This window comes from Mesoplodon bidens (assembly GCF_964165515.1).
Source record: "Mesoplodon bidens genome assembly, chromosome: 9".
NCBI classification, from domain to species: domain Eukaryota; kingdom Metazoa; phylum Chordata; class Mammalia; order Artiodactyla; family Ziphiidae; genus Mesoplodon; species Mesoplodon bidens.
Window position 1 is genome coordinate 9,166,535 of NC_138166.1, and position 18,157 is coordinate 9,184,691.

The 18,157-nt window shown below is 44.1% G+C and overlaps 1 protein-coding gene across 4 annotated transcripts in view; it reads right to left on the reverse strand.

The window, feature by feature from the left end:
* Window positions 1-18,157, reverse strand: part of NAPEPLD (N-acyl phosphatidylethanolamine phospholipase D) — a 77,865-nt gene that overhangs the window by 24,441 nt on the left and 35,267 nt on the right. For 3 of the 4 annotated variants that reach the window (XM_081244106.1, XM_081244104.1, XM_081244103.1), the window contains one exon: window positions 1,605-1,911. In XM_081244106.1, the coding sequence (XP_081100232.1) occupies window positions 1,605-1,895 (291 nt within the window). In that variant the 5' untranslated portion in view covers window positions 1,896-1,911. Of the gene's footprint in view, window positions 1-1,604; window positions 1,912-17,779; window positions 17,935-18,157 lie in introns of those variants that run through there. The other variant, XM_081244105.1, reaches the window with a different exon arrangement.

Consider the following 18,157-nt stretch of genomic DNA (forward strand, 5'->3'; position numbering starts at 1 on the left):
TCTCAGAAATTGAACCCAGTTTCTTCAATATCTCCAAATCATCAGAGTTCAGAGATGTATTTCCACCTTCATGTGGTCACTCACTTTCTTGTTTGAAATGAAAGAAAACTAAAGACACCATTACTACTTCTGTATCTTTAGAAACTGTGGCCCAAAAACCAGGAAGGAATTTTTACCGAACAGGTAACCTACCCATCTTGGCCTCCTGCCCTAAACCCTTCTACTCACCGCTTGACTCCCTGTTTCCCTTCATACCAGGTTCTCCAGAAGACACAAAATTTTCTTGTTCCTCCCATCCACAAAGTCGAAACATACATTAAGGTTTTATCTATTAATATCCTGACTCATTCTTAAAGAGTGCTGGGAAAATATTATTCACGTTACTCAATTCTGTTAACTAGGATTAATACTACGAACATTCCTTAGCATCAAAGTGACAATATGCGTTTTTGGGTTTTTTTTTTTTTTTTTTTTTGCTGTATGCGGGCCTCTCACTGTTGTGGCCTCTCCCGTTGCGGAGCACAGGCTCCGGACACGCAGGCTCAGCGGCCATGGCTCACGGGCCCAGCCGCTCCGCGGCATGTGGGATCCTCCCGGACCGGGGCACGAACCCGTGTCCCCTGCATCGTCAGGTGGACTCTCAACCACTGCGCCACCAGGGAAGCCCTTTTGGGGGGTTTTAAATCTCATATCCTTTCAAGAAAAATGGACACACTTACTAAGGTAAACGCTCTGACACTACCGCCACCGACCCCCTCCCCAGCCTCCTGCCTTACTGCAGATCAACGCTTCAGGGATACCTCCACTCTTTTCATCCCATCCACTTCCAGTGTCTAGTTCCTTATCTCTCAGTTCCCCACAAGGCGTGGCAGGACAGGGGTTGTTGGAAAAGAGAGGCCAAGCGGGGTAGGAGGTGTAGCGGGGCAAGAAACTAAGAAGGGAGAAAAAAGTGGTACTGCCATTGGGAGCCACCGACTCCCTGCTGAAGTGAAATCTCACTCATCTCATAAACCACAGGCCAAAGGTTAATAGTCCCATCCTAAGTATAACTAGCATATTGAAAGCCCAGTAACCTATTCCCAATTTTTAAAGGAGTGGAAGGTTACCTGACGATTTCTTTTATAACTTTAGCAGCTTTTTCCAAGGATGAAGAGCCAAGCGCTCCAGGCTTAACCCTTATAATTCATATTCCAAAACACAGGTTACTACTTTCTGGAACATGCCATGCACTTGCTCACCTCTGTGACCTTCCTCATGCCCATCATCCACCTGGAAAACCACTACCAAATAGTTTTTATCTTTCTAGGCCCAGCTCAAATATCATCTCCTCTGTAAAGCCATTTCCAATCCCACCAGTCAGAATTAATTGCGTCCTTTCCTATATTTTTAAGGCATCTGTTCCTACTTCTAGTTGCCAGCAGATCAGAGCTGGTTATTCACACATGTACTTTGCTGCTCAACTATGAACTTGAAGGCACCTTATTCATGTCATCTCCCCAGAGGGCTCAATTAGCTAACTGGAGTGTCATAGTACAATTCACAGCAACGTTAAGTAATGCATATATTAAGAGCAAATACACAGCACTCAAAAAGCCAAATGCTACCTCTTTGGAGCATGGAACGCTGCTGTGATCTTTTTCCATCATCAGCCATCTGAGAACATTTGGAATAGAGGGATTTTTCCATGTCGGCCAAGGGTTAACAAATCTCCCATCCTTTCCTTTCTTTGATTTAGTTACATCTTCTTCTAGTCTGTAATCCAGTTTGAAACTCTTCCTGGAAAACCTAGAAGAATCACTTCCTCCAGAATTCCGTGAATTTTGGCGCTTTCTTACTGCTTCTTTAGGATATTGGCAACTTGTCCTCAGGGACTGGTTGCTCTCATTTTCATCCATGTCCTTTCGTGAAGAGCTAAAAAAAAGGCGGAGGAGGAATATACTGAGTTTAACATACAGACATTAAAACATACACATAGTATTATTTCTTAACCAATAAAAATTTCTTCAAACTTATAACAATGTTTCTATTAGGCTCAAACTTTCTTCCTGCAAAATACAATTTTAGAATTGTATTGCTAAATAGAAAAGGTGTTTGCTTTACTTATTACTGCCAAACCTTTAAAAAATTCCTTATGTGGGGCTTCCCTGGTGGCACAGTGGTTGAGAGTCTGCCTGCCGATGCAGGGGACACGGGTTTGTGCCCCGGTCCGGGAGGATCCCACCTGCCGCAGAGCGGCTGGGCCCGTGAGCCATGGCCGCTGAGCCTGCGCTCCGCAACGGGAGAGGCCACAGCAGTGAGAGGCCCACGTACCGCCAAAAAAAAAAAAATTCCTTATGTGCTATAATTCAAAACAAATCTACTCTACCAGCCAGCATTTAAACATATGAAAATTTTCCATTTCAATGACATTCTGTAGAAAAAAGCACCTTCATGAATCTGTAATACTTTCATACCTTCATTTTAAAGTATTATTGTTAATAACATAACATAAATAAGAAGGATCATCTTAGTTCCTCCAAGATACTTCAGTAATTCAGATGACTTACATAGAACCCCATTAGGCCTAGTTATTTTTACTTTGTAGACAATCTGTTACTAATGCCCCCCAAAAAGTACAATGAGTCCAAATCCCCAGAAAGGAGATACACATTAGTTGAGAAACATTTCAATAATGTATTTAAGTGGTTAACAGTACAAATTTGAATTAACTCAGATGTGGAACTGTGCATGTAACCTAGCTCTGTGACCTTAGGCAAGTGTCCTATCCTCTCTGTGCCTTGATTTCTTCATCTGTAAAGTGGAGATAATAATACTACCTGCCTCCAAAGGGTTATTGAGAGGACTGAAAAAGCAAATGCAAGTAAAGCACTTAGAACACGTATGTAACACGTATATAGCACATGTAACATACATGTATGCACATGGTCACGTGCATCACATACATCAGCTCAACGAACGTGAGGGGCTGCTGCTTCCCCTTTCTGTACTGCTCCTACGCCCACTTACACCACGTAACTCAAGGCGCTGAAATCCTTGCTTTTGAACGATACAGGATTCCAGACACGTGAAAGTGAGACACAGTGCAGTAAGAATAGACATTCTTCTTCCATGAATTTCATCTCTTTCCTATTCTGTTAAACAAACGTTTGCTTTCTGTTTAGTCTAAGTGTACTGTGTATACACAATACACAATACTCTTTATAACCCCAAGAAAAATAAGCACAATAACAGAGAAACAAGTATTATTTTTTGACTACAGTGCTGTTTAAATAGAAATATTACCCAGGAAGAGAGGGAAATAACTCAAACCCCAGGATGAGGTACACATACATGTACACTCAACCAGAACTTTTTCTCCCCCAAACTTTCTGGAGTAAATAGTCTATGATCTGGAGAAAAACAGGTGTTAAGAAACCACAGCTCACAAAAGCTGAAGCACCCGCTGCTGCTGAGGCACAGCTGGTAGTGGGACAGCCTGACAACTAAGGCAGTCTAACCAGTTTTATGTCTTGGGCAAATGACGTCACCTTTCTAGTCCTCAACCTCAATTGTCTCATCTGGAAAATACCTACTTACCTCAAGTGGGGCTTCAGAGGATCCAAGGACATAATAATGTACGTAAAACGCTTGCCACTCAGCCAAGGGCTAATTCTTTTTCCTTAAACCATCTAAATTCTTTAAATTCTATTAGAAAGCAATGGATCTGGGAGAGTTATCTCAGTTCCTCTTATAAAATGGCTTTACCTGGGTCATAATTACATTCAGGCCGAGGCCTTTACAAAGGGCAGAAACAAAGGCCAGCCATTTAAAATTTACTTCACTGAACAGATGAAAATACACAGCTTTAGAGAGTTTAAGTCACTTCTGGACAAGATAATGTCCGACGGCAGAGCTGACCTCACACTGCCCCGTGTGATGGTAAACACTTTGTGAGATTGTTTGCATTTGTTACACACAGACATAAATATTCACATACATATAAACACACATATGTAATAATTCTACCAAATATATATAAAGTATTGGCTCATCGTTATAAACAATCAAGAAATAAGGGGGAAAAAAGGAAAGGGCACTCTGATTCAAAACCACACAAAAAAGTCAATGCAGGGTTTTCAGACAACATCTAGTTGTCTAGTGTACCTGGGACATAAGCAAGAGAAGCTTGTGAGAGTCGAGGTGGTAAAGGTGTAAAGGACGGGATGAAAAGGATGGGACTGGACTGCGGGCCTGGGCTGTGACATTAAGGGGGTTTGGCTACACTCAGGCAACGGGGAAATACTAAAGGTACTTAATTAAAAAGGGCATATGTGGGGAAGACAACTCTGGTCACAGGATAAAAACAAAAAGGGAGGGGACTTCCCTGGTGGCTCAGTGGTTAAAAACCCACCTGCCAATGCAGGGGACACAGGTTCGGGCCCTGGGTGGGGAAGATCCCACATGCCGGGGAGCAACTAAGCCTGTGCGTCACAACTACTGAGCCTATGCTCTAGAGCCCGCGAGCCACAACTACTGAAGCCCAGGTACCTAGAGCCCGAGCTCTGCAACGAGAATCCACTGCAGTGAGAAGGCCGCACACTGCAATGAAGAGTAGCCCCCCTTTGCTGCCACCAGAGAAAGCCCGCATGCAGCAACAAAGACCCAACGCAGCCAAAAATTAGTAAATAAAGATTAAAAAAATTAAAAACAAAAACAAAAACAAAAAGGGAATGGCTAAAAACTGGAGCCAGGGACATAAATTAGTAGGAAACAGAAGAAACCCAGAACATCCACTAATAGCGAGGCCGTATGCTACGTGTTTTATATGGTGCATTTAAATTAATGTTCCCAGCAAAATTTCAAGGTAGGTATTATGATCTCATTTTTTAAATGAAAAACTAAGAGGTACATAGCAGCCCAGTCAAAAGATGATGAGGCAAAGACTTCCCTGGTGGTCCAGTGGCTAAGACTCTGCACTCCCAATGCGGAGGGCCCGGGTTCGACCTCACATGCTGCAAGTAAGAGTTCACATGCCACAGCTAAAGATCCCGCACGCCGCAGCTAAAGATCCTGCATGCCGCAACGAAGATCGCATGTTCCGCAACTAAGACCCAGTACAGCCAAATAAATAAGTAAATAAAATATTTTTTTAAAAAAAGATGAGGAGGCAGTGACAGTGAGAAGGGAAAGAATAATTCCAAGAGACAATAAAGCAGCTGAATCCCTAAGAACTGAGAGTCTCTGGATGGCGGCAAACTTTGGCCACTTTGCAGGGCAGGTTGGGGAGGGGGTCAAAGTGGGAGGAGCACCACTAGCCCAGTAAGGGAATTGGGGGAAAGTAAGTGCATATTCGGAGCGTGGAGGAGAAGGCAGATCTCTGCCCCAGCGAGTCTGAGGCGGGGTTTGAGACCACAGGGAAGGAAGGGTCCAAGAGGAAGTGGGCACTGACACCCAGCACAAATGGATGACTCTGGGATCCAGGTTGCTCTGGGGGGTGATGAAAGTGGGACAGCAGAGAGGTTTCCAGGGGCCTGGAGATTGAAAGGACAGTGAAAAATGGGTTTGGTGACTCTTTTCTATCTGGAAGATAAACGTTTTTTAAAGTTGTCTATTCACACGGTCCCCATTTTCTTAACTCCCACTAACTCAGGCTTCCACCCTGGTCAATCCTTGGAAGCAGGTCTGGACCAAAAGCAATCCTTTCTTACATACCCCAGCCGCAACACACACAAAATCCAGACTTCAGGAGTGAGCTTTTTACAGGCAAATCTGATTAAAGAAAAAAAAGGCGGGGGGGGGGGGGCGGGAAACCTCCAGAGGATGGCCTTTACTCTCAGAATGAGGGCAAAGGTAAGATGGCCCATGAGGGTGTGTATTTCTAGACCCGCCCACACTCTCCTCAGTTCCAAACACAGGCCCTTCATCTATTTCTTCAAATGCATCATGCTCCCGCCTCAGGGCCACCTTGCCATCACAGGGCTTTTGCACACGATTTTTTAAAATATCCTTGAGGTGGGAGGAGGGAGTAGCATATGGACGTCGGTACTCACAGGATTATGTATGACCACAAACTGTGTTCAAAACAACACAAAATGCTGGCACTATGGTGCAGCATTTCACACTATGCACTCTAAGTGTGAGATGATGGGAAGGAACCAGAAAGACATAACCTGAACTGCGACAACCTGGACTCATTCTTTTGGAGGAAAAGTACTAGAACTCCGGCTGGTGAATGCGCAACAATGATGGGCTCTGTCAACAGGTGGTCCCATGACCAAGGGAGCATCAGCTCGTGGAGACGTACCAAGCCTGCCTGAGGGCTGGGTCATGAGAAGGCTCCGCATCAAACATCACTCTTCTGGTCACTCCGTAGTGGATACAGCAACAATCTCACAAAGGTCATCCTTAAATACCAAAGATAAAATGACAGGAAAACTAGAACTAAGGAAGACTGGATCCTGCTACGTTAACTAGCTTTCAGCTTTGCCGATTCAGAAAACATACCTAGCTTTACATATCAAGGCTGGAGTTTCCTTATTTAAATGTAGCAGATTTCCCTACTATATCTTGTTATATATCCGTCTCCAAGGTTAACAACGTTAAATGAAAACTCTGCCTTGACTTCAGGCCAACACTAAGCGCGAGGGGAGGGATATACTCATGAGTCCATGTACACCATCAACAACCTGTGCTTCAAAAGGGAGGTTCAGGGGCTTCCCTGGTGGCGCAGTGGTTGGGAGTCCGCCTGCCGATGCGGGGGACGCGGGTTCGTGCCCCGGTCCGGGAGGATCCCACATGCCGCGGAGCGGCTGGGCCCGTGAGCCATGGCTGCTGAGCCTGCGCGTCCGGAGCCTGAACTCCGCAATGGGAGAGGCCACAACAGTGAGAGGCCCACATACAGGAAAAAAAAAAAAAAAAAAAAAAGGGAGGTTCAAAACTTGATGAAGATCTTTACGTTATACTGATGTTCATCCAATTTAAGACACCATGAATTTGTAAGGCAGTTATTTTATGTGCCACTAAGAAAGTTAAAATGTTATCAACTATAATTATGTCATGCACTGTATGATTCATCCTGATATGGGTGGTATTAAAACCAGAATAAAATGTCTGTCTTAAAACTGATGAAATACACCATTTTATAGTGTGCTCCTAGGTACTATGTATTAAGTTTCTGTTTGCTTTGCTTTCCTTTAGCTTTTTAGCAAAACTGGTTGTTAAGTCAATAAACTGAGTTAAAAATGAAATTCACGGAAAAACAAAGCAGTATTTTCTTTGCTGATGCATGTCGTGTACATGACTCCCACAGGACATTCTCTATTATCCAGTGTACTTCCCATGCTTGGGACATATCTGCCCGCCCATCAGTCGCCTAAATGCCTGGGGGGTTAACACCCTTCTCAAGGGAAATCTGTACTGCATGCAAAGGGAGGGGAGGACAGTTTACTTTTAACCTGCAAAGCCCTGTGCAGACATTTCAATGAACTGAAATAGTTCCATTAGCTATGTTATCTAGCAGTGTATTAAAGGACGCTTTTCTTCACTAAAGGTAGGAGAGCAAGTATAAAATCGTGAATTCATAGGCAGGAGACAAGATGGCGGAGCAGAAGGATTTGAGCTCATCTCCCCTCATGAAAACACCAAAATCACAGCGAACTGCTGAACCACCATTGACAAAAAAAGACTCGAACCTACAAAAAAAGATATTCTACACCCAAAGACAAAGAAGAAGCCACAACAAGACGGTAGGAGGGGTACTTTCACAGTATAATCAAATCCCATACCCGCCAGGTGGGCAACCCACAAACTGGAAAATTACTATATCACAGAGGGTCTTCAACAGAAGACAGAGCTCTGAGACCCATGTCAGGCTCCCAAGCCTGGGGGTCTGGCATTGGCAGGAGGAGCCCCCAGAACATTTGGCTTTGAAGGCCAGTGGGGCTTGAGTGCAGGAGCCACACAGTCCCGGGGGAAACAGAGACACTACTCTTCGAGGGTGCACACATGGTTTCATGTGCACTGGGACCCAGGGCAAAGCAGTGACTCCATAGAAGCCTCGGCTAGACCTACCTGAGGGTCTTGGAGGGTCTCCTGGGGAGACGGGGTCAGCTGTGGCTCACTGTGAGGGCAAGGACACTGGTGACAGAGGCCCCAGGAAATATTCATCAGCGTGAGCTCCCGTGGAGGTTTTGGCACGGAGACCTGGCCCCAGCAACAGCCTGCAGGCTCCTGCGCTGGGACGCCTCAGGCCAAACAACCAATAGGGTGGGAACACAGCCCCACCCATCAGCAGACACCTGCTTAAAGTCATCCTGACCCCACAGCCGCCTATAAGCACACCCCTTGACACGGCCCTGCCCCCCAGAGGGACAAGACCCAGCTCCACCCACCAGCAGGCAGGCACCAGTCTCTCCCACCAGGAAGCCTGCACAAGCCCCTGGACCAACTTCACCCACCAGAGGGCAGACACCAGAAGCAAGAAGAACTACAATCCAGATCATCCAGACAGAAAATCAATAAGGAAACAGAGGGCTTAAATGACACATTCGACCAATGTACTTAATTGATACTTATAGAACATTCCATCCAAATGCAGCAGAATACACTTTTTTTTTTTTTTTTTTTTTTGCGGTACGCGGGCCCCTCACCACTGCGGCCTCTCCCACTGCGGAGCACAGGCTCCGGACGCACAGGCCCAGCGGCCATGACCCATGGGCCCAGCCGCTCCGCGGCACGCAGAATCCTCCCGGACCGGGGCACGAACCCGCACCCCCTGCATCGGCAGGCGGACTCTCAACCACTGCGCCACCAGGGAAGCCCAGAATACACATTCTTGAGTGCACATGGAACATTCTCCAGGATTGATCCCATGCTGGGCCACAAAGTGAGCCTCAGTAAATCTGAGAAAATTGAAATCATATCAAGCATCTTCTCTGACCACAATGCTATGAGATTAGAAACTAATCACAAAGAAAGAAAACTGTAAAAAAAAACACGTGGAGGCTAAACAATACATTACTAAACAACCAATGGATCACTGAGGAAATCAAAAAATACCTAGAGACAAATGACAGTGAAAACATGATGATTCAAAACCTATGTGACATAGCAAAAGCAGTTCTAAGAGGGAAGTTATAGCAATACAGTCTTACCTCAGGAAACAAGAAAAATCTCAAATAACCTAACCTTACATCTAAAGCAACTAGAGAAAGAAGAATAAACAAAACCCAAAGTTAGTAGAAGGAAAGAAATCATAAAGATCAGAGCAGAAATAAATAAAATAGAGACAAAGAAAAGAACAGAAAAGATAAAGGACTTTGAAGCTGGTTCTTTGAAAAGATAAACAAAATAGATAAACCTTTAGCCAGACTCATCAAGAAAAAAAGGGAGAGGGCTCAAATCAATAAAATTAGAAATGAAAAAGGAGGAACTTCCCTGGTGGTCCAGTGGTTAAGATGCCGTGCTCCCAATGCAGGGGGCACGGGTTCAATCCCTGGTCGGGGAACTAAGATCCCACATGCTGCATGGTGCAGCCAAAAAAGAAAAAGAAAGAAAAAAAACCAAAAAAGAAGTGAAAAAGGAGAAGTTACAATGGACACTACAGAAATACAAAGGATCATAAGAGACTACTGCAAGCAACTATATGCCAATAAAATGGACAACCTAGGGACTTCCCTCGTGGCACAGTGGTTAGGAATACGCCTGCCAATGCAGGGCACACGGGCTCGAGCCCTGGTCCGGGAAGATCCCACATGCCAGACAGCAACTAAGCCCGATGCCACAACTACTGAAGTCCAGGCACCTAGAGCCCATGCTCTGCAGCGGGAGAGGCCACTGCAATGGGAAGCATGCGCACCTCAACTAGAGAAAGCCCACGTGCAGCAGCGAAGGCCCAACGCAGCCAAAAAAAAAAAAAAGGACAACCTAGAAGAAATGGACAAATTCTTAGAAACATACAATTTTCCAAGACTGAACCAGGAAGAAATAGAAAATATGACCAGACCTATCACAAGTACTGAAATTGAAACTGTGATTTAAAATTTCCAACAAGCAAAAGTCCAAGACCAGATGGCTTCACAGGCGAAGTCTATCAAACATTTACAGAAGAGCTAACACCTATCCTTCTCAAACTATTCCCAAAAATCACAGTGGAAGGAACACTCCCAAGCTCATTCTATGAGGACACCATTACCCTGATACCGAAACCAGACCAAGATACCACACAAAAAAGAAAATTACAGGCCAATATCACTGATTAGCATAGACACAAAAATCTTCAACAAAATACTAGCAGACAGAATCCAACAATACATTTAAAGGATCATACACCATGATCAAGTGGGATTCATCCCAGGGAGGCAAGGATTTTTCAGTATCAACAAAGCAATCAGTACAATACACCACATTAACAAACTGAAGAATAAAAACCATATGATCATCTCAAAAGATGCAGAAAAAGCATCTGACAAAATTCAACACCCATTTATGATAGGGGCTTCCCTGGTGGCGCAGTGGTTGAGAGTCCACCTGCCGATGCAGGGGACACGGGTTCGTGCCCCAGTCCGGGAAGATCCCACATGCTGCGGAGCGGCTGGGCCCGTGAGCCATGGCCGCTGAGCCTGCGCGTCCGGAGCCTGTGCTCCGCAACGAGAGAGGCCACAGCAGTGAGAGGCCTGCGTACTGAAAAAAAAAAAAAAAAAATGAACAGGAGCTTAAATCCTAATCACTCTTCACTGAGACAGAATTAATTGTTTGAGAGAATCTGCTGGGAATAAAATTACAGGAGAAGCAAAAGTAACCAAAGGACAATGAGACCAAATTCAACAAAGGGCATTCTCACTAAGTCTACTAATTATGGAGATAAAAATTGAAAAATCTTAGGGAATACTTCAGTAGTTGAATTCTATGGTGGTAAAGTGGTGACAAAGTGGTAGAGACCAGAAGATGCCTACCATAAAATCTAGTCCCCCTTTTCTCCTCAGTAACAGAATGTCAGTTTTACTTAGGGTAGCTATGCACCAGTTAATGACTACATTTCCACACCTTCCAGCTAGGGATGGCTGATGCGATCGAAGCAGAAGTCTTATATGGGAAAGGGAGGCATTCTGGATTCTTCCTGTGTCCTGCTGCCTGGAGCCATCTTGAGCCATGAGTATCATGGCCACTTCTAGGAATGGCATCGAGAACTAGGACTTCAGACAGAGGCCACGTACCAAGGCTGGACCCTGCAACTCTGGACTTCCCCAAACTAATCCTAACTGATACAATGACCATAACTTGGAAGTTTAGGGAAGCTATAAAAACACACAAGGTAACTATCCAAAAATAGAGCCTTCCTAATCCAAACATGGGTACACACAGCAGCACCCATGACTGCTATAGGTGTATCGTTTATTGAGCACTTATATGGGTCAGACATTTTATACACATTCATTATCTCACTTAATCCTCACAGCATTCCCTCCAGGTAGACAGATATTATCCTCACATCACAGGCGACATACCAGAGGTTCACCGAGGTTAGTAGTTTACCTGAAGTCAAAAAGCTGGTAACAGTCGGACCTGGAAATCCAACCCAAGTTGATCAGACTCCAAAATCCACGCTCTTTCCACTAATCATGTTGAATATGCAAGGAAAATCCAATAAATTTATCTTAAACAGATACCTAGGTTCTAAAGTTAGTTGCATACAGCCAACAGTATGGTCTTACTGACAAGGCTAGCCTTTCTTGCTTTCAACAATGTCTTTTTTCTCCAATGTCTTTTTTCTCCCCTTTCAAAGTAAAAAGCACTTAGTAGACATTCAATAAATACCAGTTCCCTTATTTTTCTTTTTATAAATGTATTTATTTATTTATTATTTTTTTTTTGGCTGTGCTGGGTCTTCGTTGTGGCGAGCGGGGGCTACTCTTCATTGTGGTGAGCGGGCTTCTCATCGCAGTGGCTTCTCTCGTTGCAGAGCACGGGCTGTAGGCGCGTGGGCTTCAGTAGTTGTGGATCGTGGGCTTCTAGAGTCAGGCACAGTAGTTGTGGCGCACAGGCTTAACTGCTCTGTGGCATGTGGGATCTTCCCAGACCAGGGCTCGAACCTGTGTCCCCTGCATTGGCAGGTGGATTCTTAACCACTGCGCCACGAGGGAAGTCCTATAATTGCCCTTTTAATATTACACGGCGATTTCAAATGACGTAACTATCCTATTTAACTGCTAAATTATTTTCGTTTAAAATCACACAGAAAAGAATAATAAATTAGTCCTATATTTCAGTCATATAAACAGAAAATATACATGGGGTCTTGAAGATATTTCCCTTGCCTTGAAAAGATGCCTTTGAGTTCATCCAGCATATTAACCACCTGGCATTTTATCCTTCCAGCTGTAAGAATTTTTAATCAAGTCCAATGAAGAGACACTTTCAGGTAAGAGGATCAACACCTCGGGGCTTTCCCAGTTTTAGCACTGAAAGTCCTGTATCCTGGGAATGCCCTCAGTCCTGGGAAAACCTGAAAGACTGATCACTCTGCAGCCGCAGGGTACCATATATATGCATAGTAATGCCTTCAACAAAATGTATTAAAATGTGGGCAGTGTATACTAAACTGGAGATGAGCTTTATCATAAAGTATGATTTTAAGATATTTGGGCAGCTAAGCAAAAAGAAATTATAAAGCTCTACATATCATGCTCAACCGAGAGAATGTTGCCGAGAACATCAGACGTTTATGTCAAATTCCTCTGTGATCATATTCGATACACGCTCCGGCATTCACATTCACCCAGTTAAAACATGGGCTCCGGGGCTTCCCTGGTGGCGCAGTGGTTGAGAGTCCACCTGCCGATGCAGGGGACACGGGTTCGTGCCCCGGTCTGGGAGGATCCCACATGCCGCGGAGCGGCTGGGCCCGTGAGCCATGGCCGCTGAACCTGCGCGTCCGGAGCCTGTGCTCCGCAACGGGAGAGGCCACAACAGTGAGAGGCCCGTGTACCGCAAAAAAAAACCAAAAAACATGGGCTCCGAAAGGCACGCATACATTTACACACGATGGACAGTTCGTCTACATGTAAAATTGAGACACTATATAAGGAAAGAATAAGAAAGGAATGGACTTTCAAGTAACAACTTTAAAGTACGAACGGTCCCCGACTTACAATGGTCCAACTTATGATTTTTTGACTTTACAATGGTGCAAAAGCGATACGCATTCAGTAGAAACACTACTTCGAACTGTGAATTTCCATCTTTTCCTGGGCTAGTAATATGTGGACCAAAAGATACTCTCTTCCCTTGCTGGGCAGAGGCAGCAAGTCGCAGCTCCTAGTGGGTGACTGGGGTCGCTGGCTAGCAATCACCAGGGTAAACAACCCATACACTTACAACCATTCTGTTTTTCACTTTTACTATATTATTCAGTAAAGTACATGGGATATACAACACTCTCCTGTAAAATAGGCTTTGTGTCAGACTGTGGACTAATGTAAGTGTTCAGAGCATGCTTAAAGTAGGCTAAGCTATGATGTCCGATAGATTCGATGTATTAAATGCATTTTCCAATTATGATATTTTCAACTTCAGTCACGTTTATGAAGATGTAACCCCATCGTAAGTCAGGAAGATCTGTACCTCATCTCTGTGAAATGGTGGAAAAGTCTAATTTGACGTTTCACTTTTGTGGCATCATGAGAGGCTAAAAACTCTTGCAAGAGTAGAAATATGAGAGACTTCCCGAGTGGCACGGTAGTTAACAATCTGCCTGCCAGTGCAGGGGACACAGGTTCGAGCCCTCGTCCGGGAAGATCCCACATGCAGCAGAGCAACTAAGCCCGTGTCCCACAACTACTGAGCCTGTGCTCTAGAGCCCGCGAGCCACAACTACTGAAACCAGCGCGCCCTAGAGCCCGTGCTCCGCAACGAGAAGCCACCGCAATGAGAAGCCCACGCACCACAACGAAGAGTAGCCCCCGCTCGCCGCAACTAGAGAAAGCCTGTGCACAGCAGCAAAGACCCAACGCAGCCAAAAAAAAAAAAAAAAAAAAGTAGAAACAGGAAATCTGTAAGTTAAGGGGTTGGACCAGCCACATACGAAGGTCCTTTCTAACTTGAACACTCCATGACTCAAGTCAACATTCTGTGACCCCTTTCTTTTACAGGAGACGCAAGTCAGGGCAGAGAGGTACATGGCACTCCAAGGGTCCAGCTCTGTCTGGTGATGGAGCCTGGACTGCTGATTAGCCAGATTCTCACCTGAATTATGCCTAGCAACACTTAGAACCAACAGAGCATGTGGTCAGCAAGGGGAGATAAATGATACCTTTCACCTCATGGTGGGTATTTCACTTGCTTTAGCTCATAAACAGATACACTGGCCTCAAGTTTAAAAAAGAACTTCGAGCTCAGAACTTCTTTAAACTATCATTACTTACTTCAATCACAGAACAGCACAATACAGATAGTAGTACTTTGCACGAACTCTCTAAACAAGCCAAAGGAATGAACACAGTAACTTGAAAAGAAATCAAACATCTCTGTAGTTTGAAGGACCTTCAAAATACAGAAAACAACGTTCAGAACAAATGATTGCGGTCGTCCAGTTTTCCTAGCAACAGGATCTTCTGTAAGCAAATCAAGTGTCTGCCCGTTTTAAGGGGTGCCGGAACAATGAGGAAGCTTGGCTTTTCTACATTCTGGCCATTTCATTCTTATAACTGAGAGAGATCACAGAGGAGCACGGACGTCTACAGGCATCTTGTACTGTCCCTTAAATCTGGGAAGGCCCTCCAATTAAATACACAGGAAAATCTGCTGCCCCCGGGGGGAAAGGTGAATTGTTCTAGGTAGTAGGCGTATACTGAGTGGATTTTCAATCATTTCTGAATTTATGCTGATCCATCTAGATGCCAGCCCTGTGCCCCCATAGCCAATGGTAGTTACCATTCACAACCAACAGGTTTAGGGCTGCAACTTATGGCTGTGATGCTGACCAAAGTTTGCTGATCCCAGCCACTCTTACCTTGGCTTCAGTTGGTACCCCCCCTTTCTAATAAGCAGCAGCTGTGTATACGCGTATGGGGCCAAAGGCCAGGGCTGTTGTGCTAAGGAACCCCGAGTAAATTACTAAAATCTCCCAGGCTCTCAGTTTCCTGTTTCCCTCATCGGTGGAAGGGCATTAATAATCTCACATATTGTACGTCTCTAAAACCAAAGTAAATATAAATACATACAAGAATACTTGAAAGAGCTTTGTAAATTATAAAGTTATAATACATTATTTAACCAGCTGAGTTGGCAAAAGACAATCTCTGACATAACAAGACTGCCCCTGGGGATGTATGAGTTCACACATAATCTGTCACAAAAGTCTGTTAATAAAACATTTACTTTGTTATAAGGTAGAAACTAACAAACCATTGTAAAGCAATTATACTCCAATAAAAATGTTAAAAAAAATAAAGTATTAAAAAAATTTAAATACACAATAAATGGTTATTAAATTCAAAAGACAAGTCAAGGAAAGCAGTATAGATATAGATAGGTAGAATTTTTCGGTATTCTAGCAGTTAGAATAGCACATTACTAGACTCTCATGCTGGAAATCACATGGGTGATGTTTTTAATGCCAGTTTTACATATGCCCTCACAGGCCTTCAGGATAAAGGTGCTCGTTAACCATTAATTATGTGCTCAATCCATTTCCCTAGTAATACTTCAACGAAAACATTTTTTACTTGTATGCATTTCAATCTAAAATGCCCAGATCAACACAGTCCTTCAGCTACAGCCATATTCTAATTTACAAAAAAAGAGCAGAATGGAATGGAAAAACCCACTATATCTGTTAGGTAGTTAGACATTAGCAGCAAGGAGGTGACAGTGGCGAAAAGAGGGGACTAGTGGAATTACACCCCGACCATCTGACGACCCTCCCCTGACTCCACTCAGAAAGGGGGAAACTATGGTCGTGTGGCGAGCAATTTATCCTGATAAAGAGGGAGCACAGTAACACAAGGGGACTTGCCCAGGCTGTGCGTGCCCAGACTAGACAGGCGTATAACCTAGAGTAAACCAAACTCATTACACCATCATTACAATAAAATCTGCAGGTGGTTTTGCCGCCCCCCTTGGGCTTTTCTTAGCGAATCAAGGGTAAGCGCATGCGCAATAAGGAACTTGTTACCTAGCTCGGGACTGTCAATCAAATAATGACCCCCTGTCACTCACCCACGATTGCGCCCCGCCTCCTCGCAGAGCGCTCCTTATAAACACCCTTAAATTAAGCCTGCACAGGAGCTCCAGGCTTCACTTCGCAGAAACAGCCCGCTCTCCCTCTGAGAGTATATACCTATGCTTATAGGCTGGTTTCACTTCGCAGAAACAGCCCGCTCTCCCTCTGAGAGTGTAACTATGCTTTAATAAAACTCTGATTTGTGCTTAAGCCCTAAGTGGTAGTCTGCAATCCTTTGCATGCTATCACAAGGACCGAGATTGCTGGTCCGGGTCTTCCGCTGACCTCCTCGGTTGAAGCTATTTTGACACTACCCACGCCAACCCGGTAACATAACTACAGCTATCTACCACTACAATGAAAAAGCAGAATGAAACAACAAAATTAAAGGCAAATAGTACTTTGTCAAACACGGACAACATGTTCTTAAAAATTTCCCCAATTTCCTAAGCCCACTAATACTCAAAGTAACATAATACCCTTTTCATACGGGATGACTGTATCATCTAAAGCATAACCAAAACCAAAACCCGATGACGGAATGCTTATATTAAGATATCAGTCAGTTATAACTGACTAATTTAAAAATTAAATTTTGCAATATGAAATCTGTACAATATAATTTGAAATTGTGAAGGAAAATAAGAGTATGAGAAATACACTATTTTCATCCCTTGGAGACATGAAATTCTTGCAGCAGGAAAGCCAGCAGAGTGTAATGAAATAAAATCTGAAAATTGCGACAATATCTTCAGTTAACTTAAAACAGTTTGAATTGAAATCAATATCTCTCTTACATTTTAAACAGGCCCTAAATTTCTTCTCCAGCAGATCTAAATTTTCTTGCAACAAAATCAGACTACTGTGGGAAATAGGTAATCTTTTTAAAGATTACATAACTTCTTTCTAAATGATATCGACGTCTGCGGCTAAATCAAAACCAGTGAAACTGAAAATAGAAATGGAACTGCTAGATATGCATTCTTAACAAAGATGGAAATTATTTCTTAATTTCCAGAGAGCTGTATCTCAGGAATGACTTTCTCAATAACTTAATCAGAATGATCAAATAGCAAACACTTGGTGCTAATTAGCCAAAGTAAACCAGGTGAGTCATATTACAACATATATAGAACAACTGCAATAAAGACAAGGCCGAAAACCTAGCTACTTTTTGAAGGTTAACTTTTCTCATACTCAGTATTTTCCAGGTTCAACTGAGATGTGATGCATCTCAGACTCAGGAGCCTGTATCAGCGTATTTATCTCAACTACCAGGATTACAGCTGAAAAATAAAAAAACTATCTGAATACCTGGTCTGAAAAGCCTGCGATAATATTCAATTTGAGAAACAAACGACCACCGAAAAGAAAACTCAAGAAAGCGCCGGCTTCCACCACCTCGCCGCACCTTGCTCCAATCTTTCTTCATTTCTATTCCATGGTTAGTTTTCAAGATAAAAGGGGAGAAACCTGGTGGAACGGATTTTTAGAAATAAATACTACAGGTGAAGCAGAAATAAATTGCTCCAAGGAAGTTGTCCACCCACTCATTTACATACAACCAAAAAATACACCCACATGTATTCCAATCGGTGAAGATGCAACCTCGTGATTTGCAGAGGAGATTGGATTTATAACAAATCCCAGAGACGGCTACTCTCCCAAGCGAAAAAAATCATGTGGCTCTTCATCCAGGCAGCCTCAGAGATGCGGGCTCCGCACCTCGTGAGGTGCGGAATTTCAAACGAATCCCTGCCACTCACAAGTGCAGCATCTCCGGGATGAGGCAGGGATCCACCCACATTCCGCTCTACCCCCGGAAGAGTCCAAGCAGCCCCAAGCTGGGGAGTGTGGACCGTTCCACCCAGAGACCGAGAGAAAGCAGGCGGAGCCGGGCGAAGGAAAGGCGCTGGGGAGGGGGGTGGGGGAGGCAGGGAGGCAGGGAGGCGGGCACGG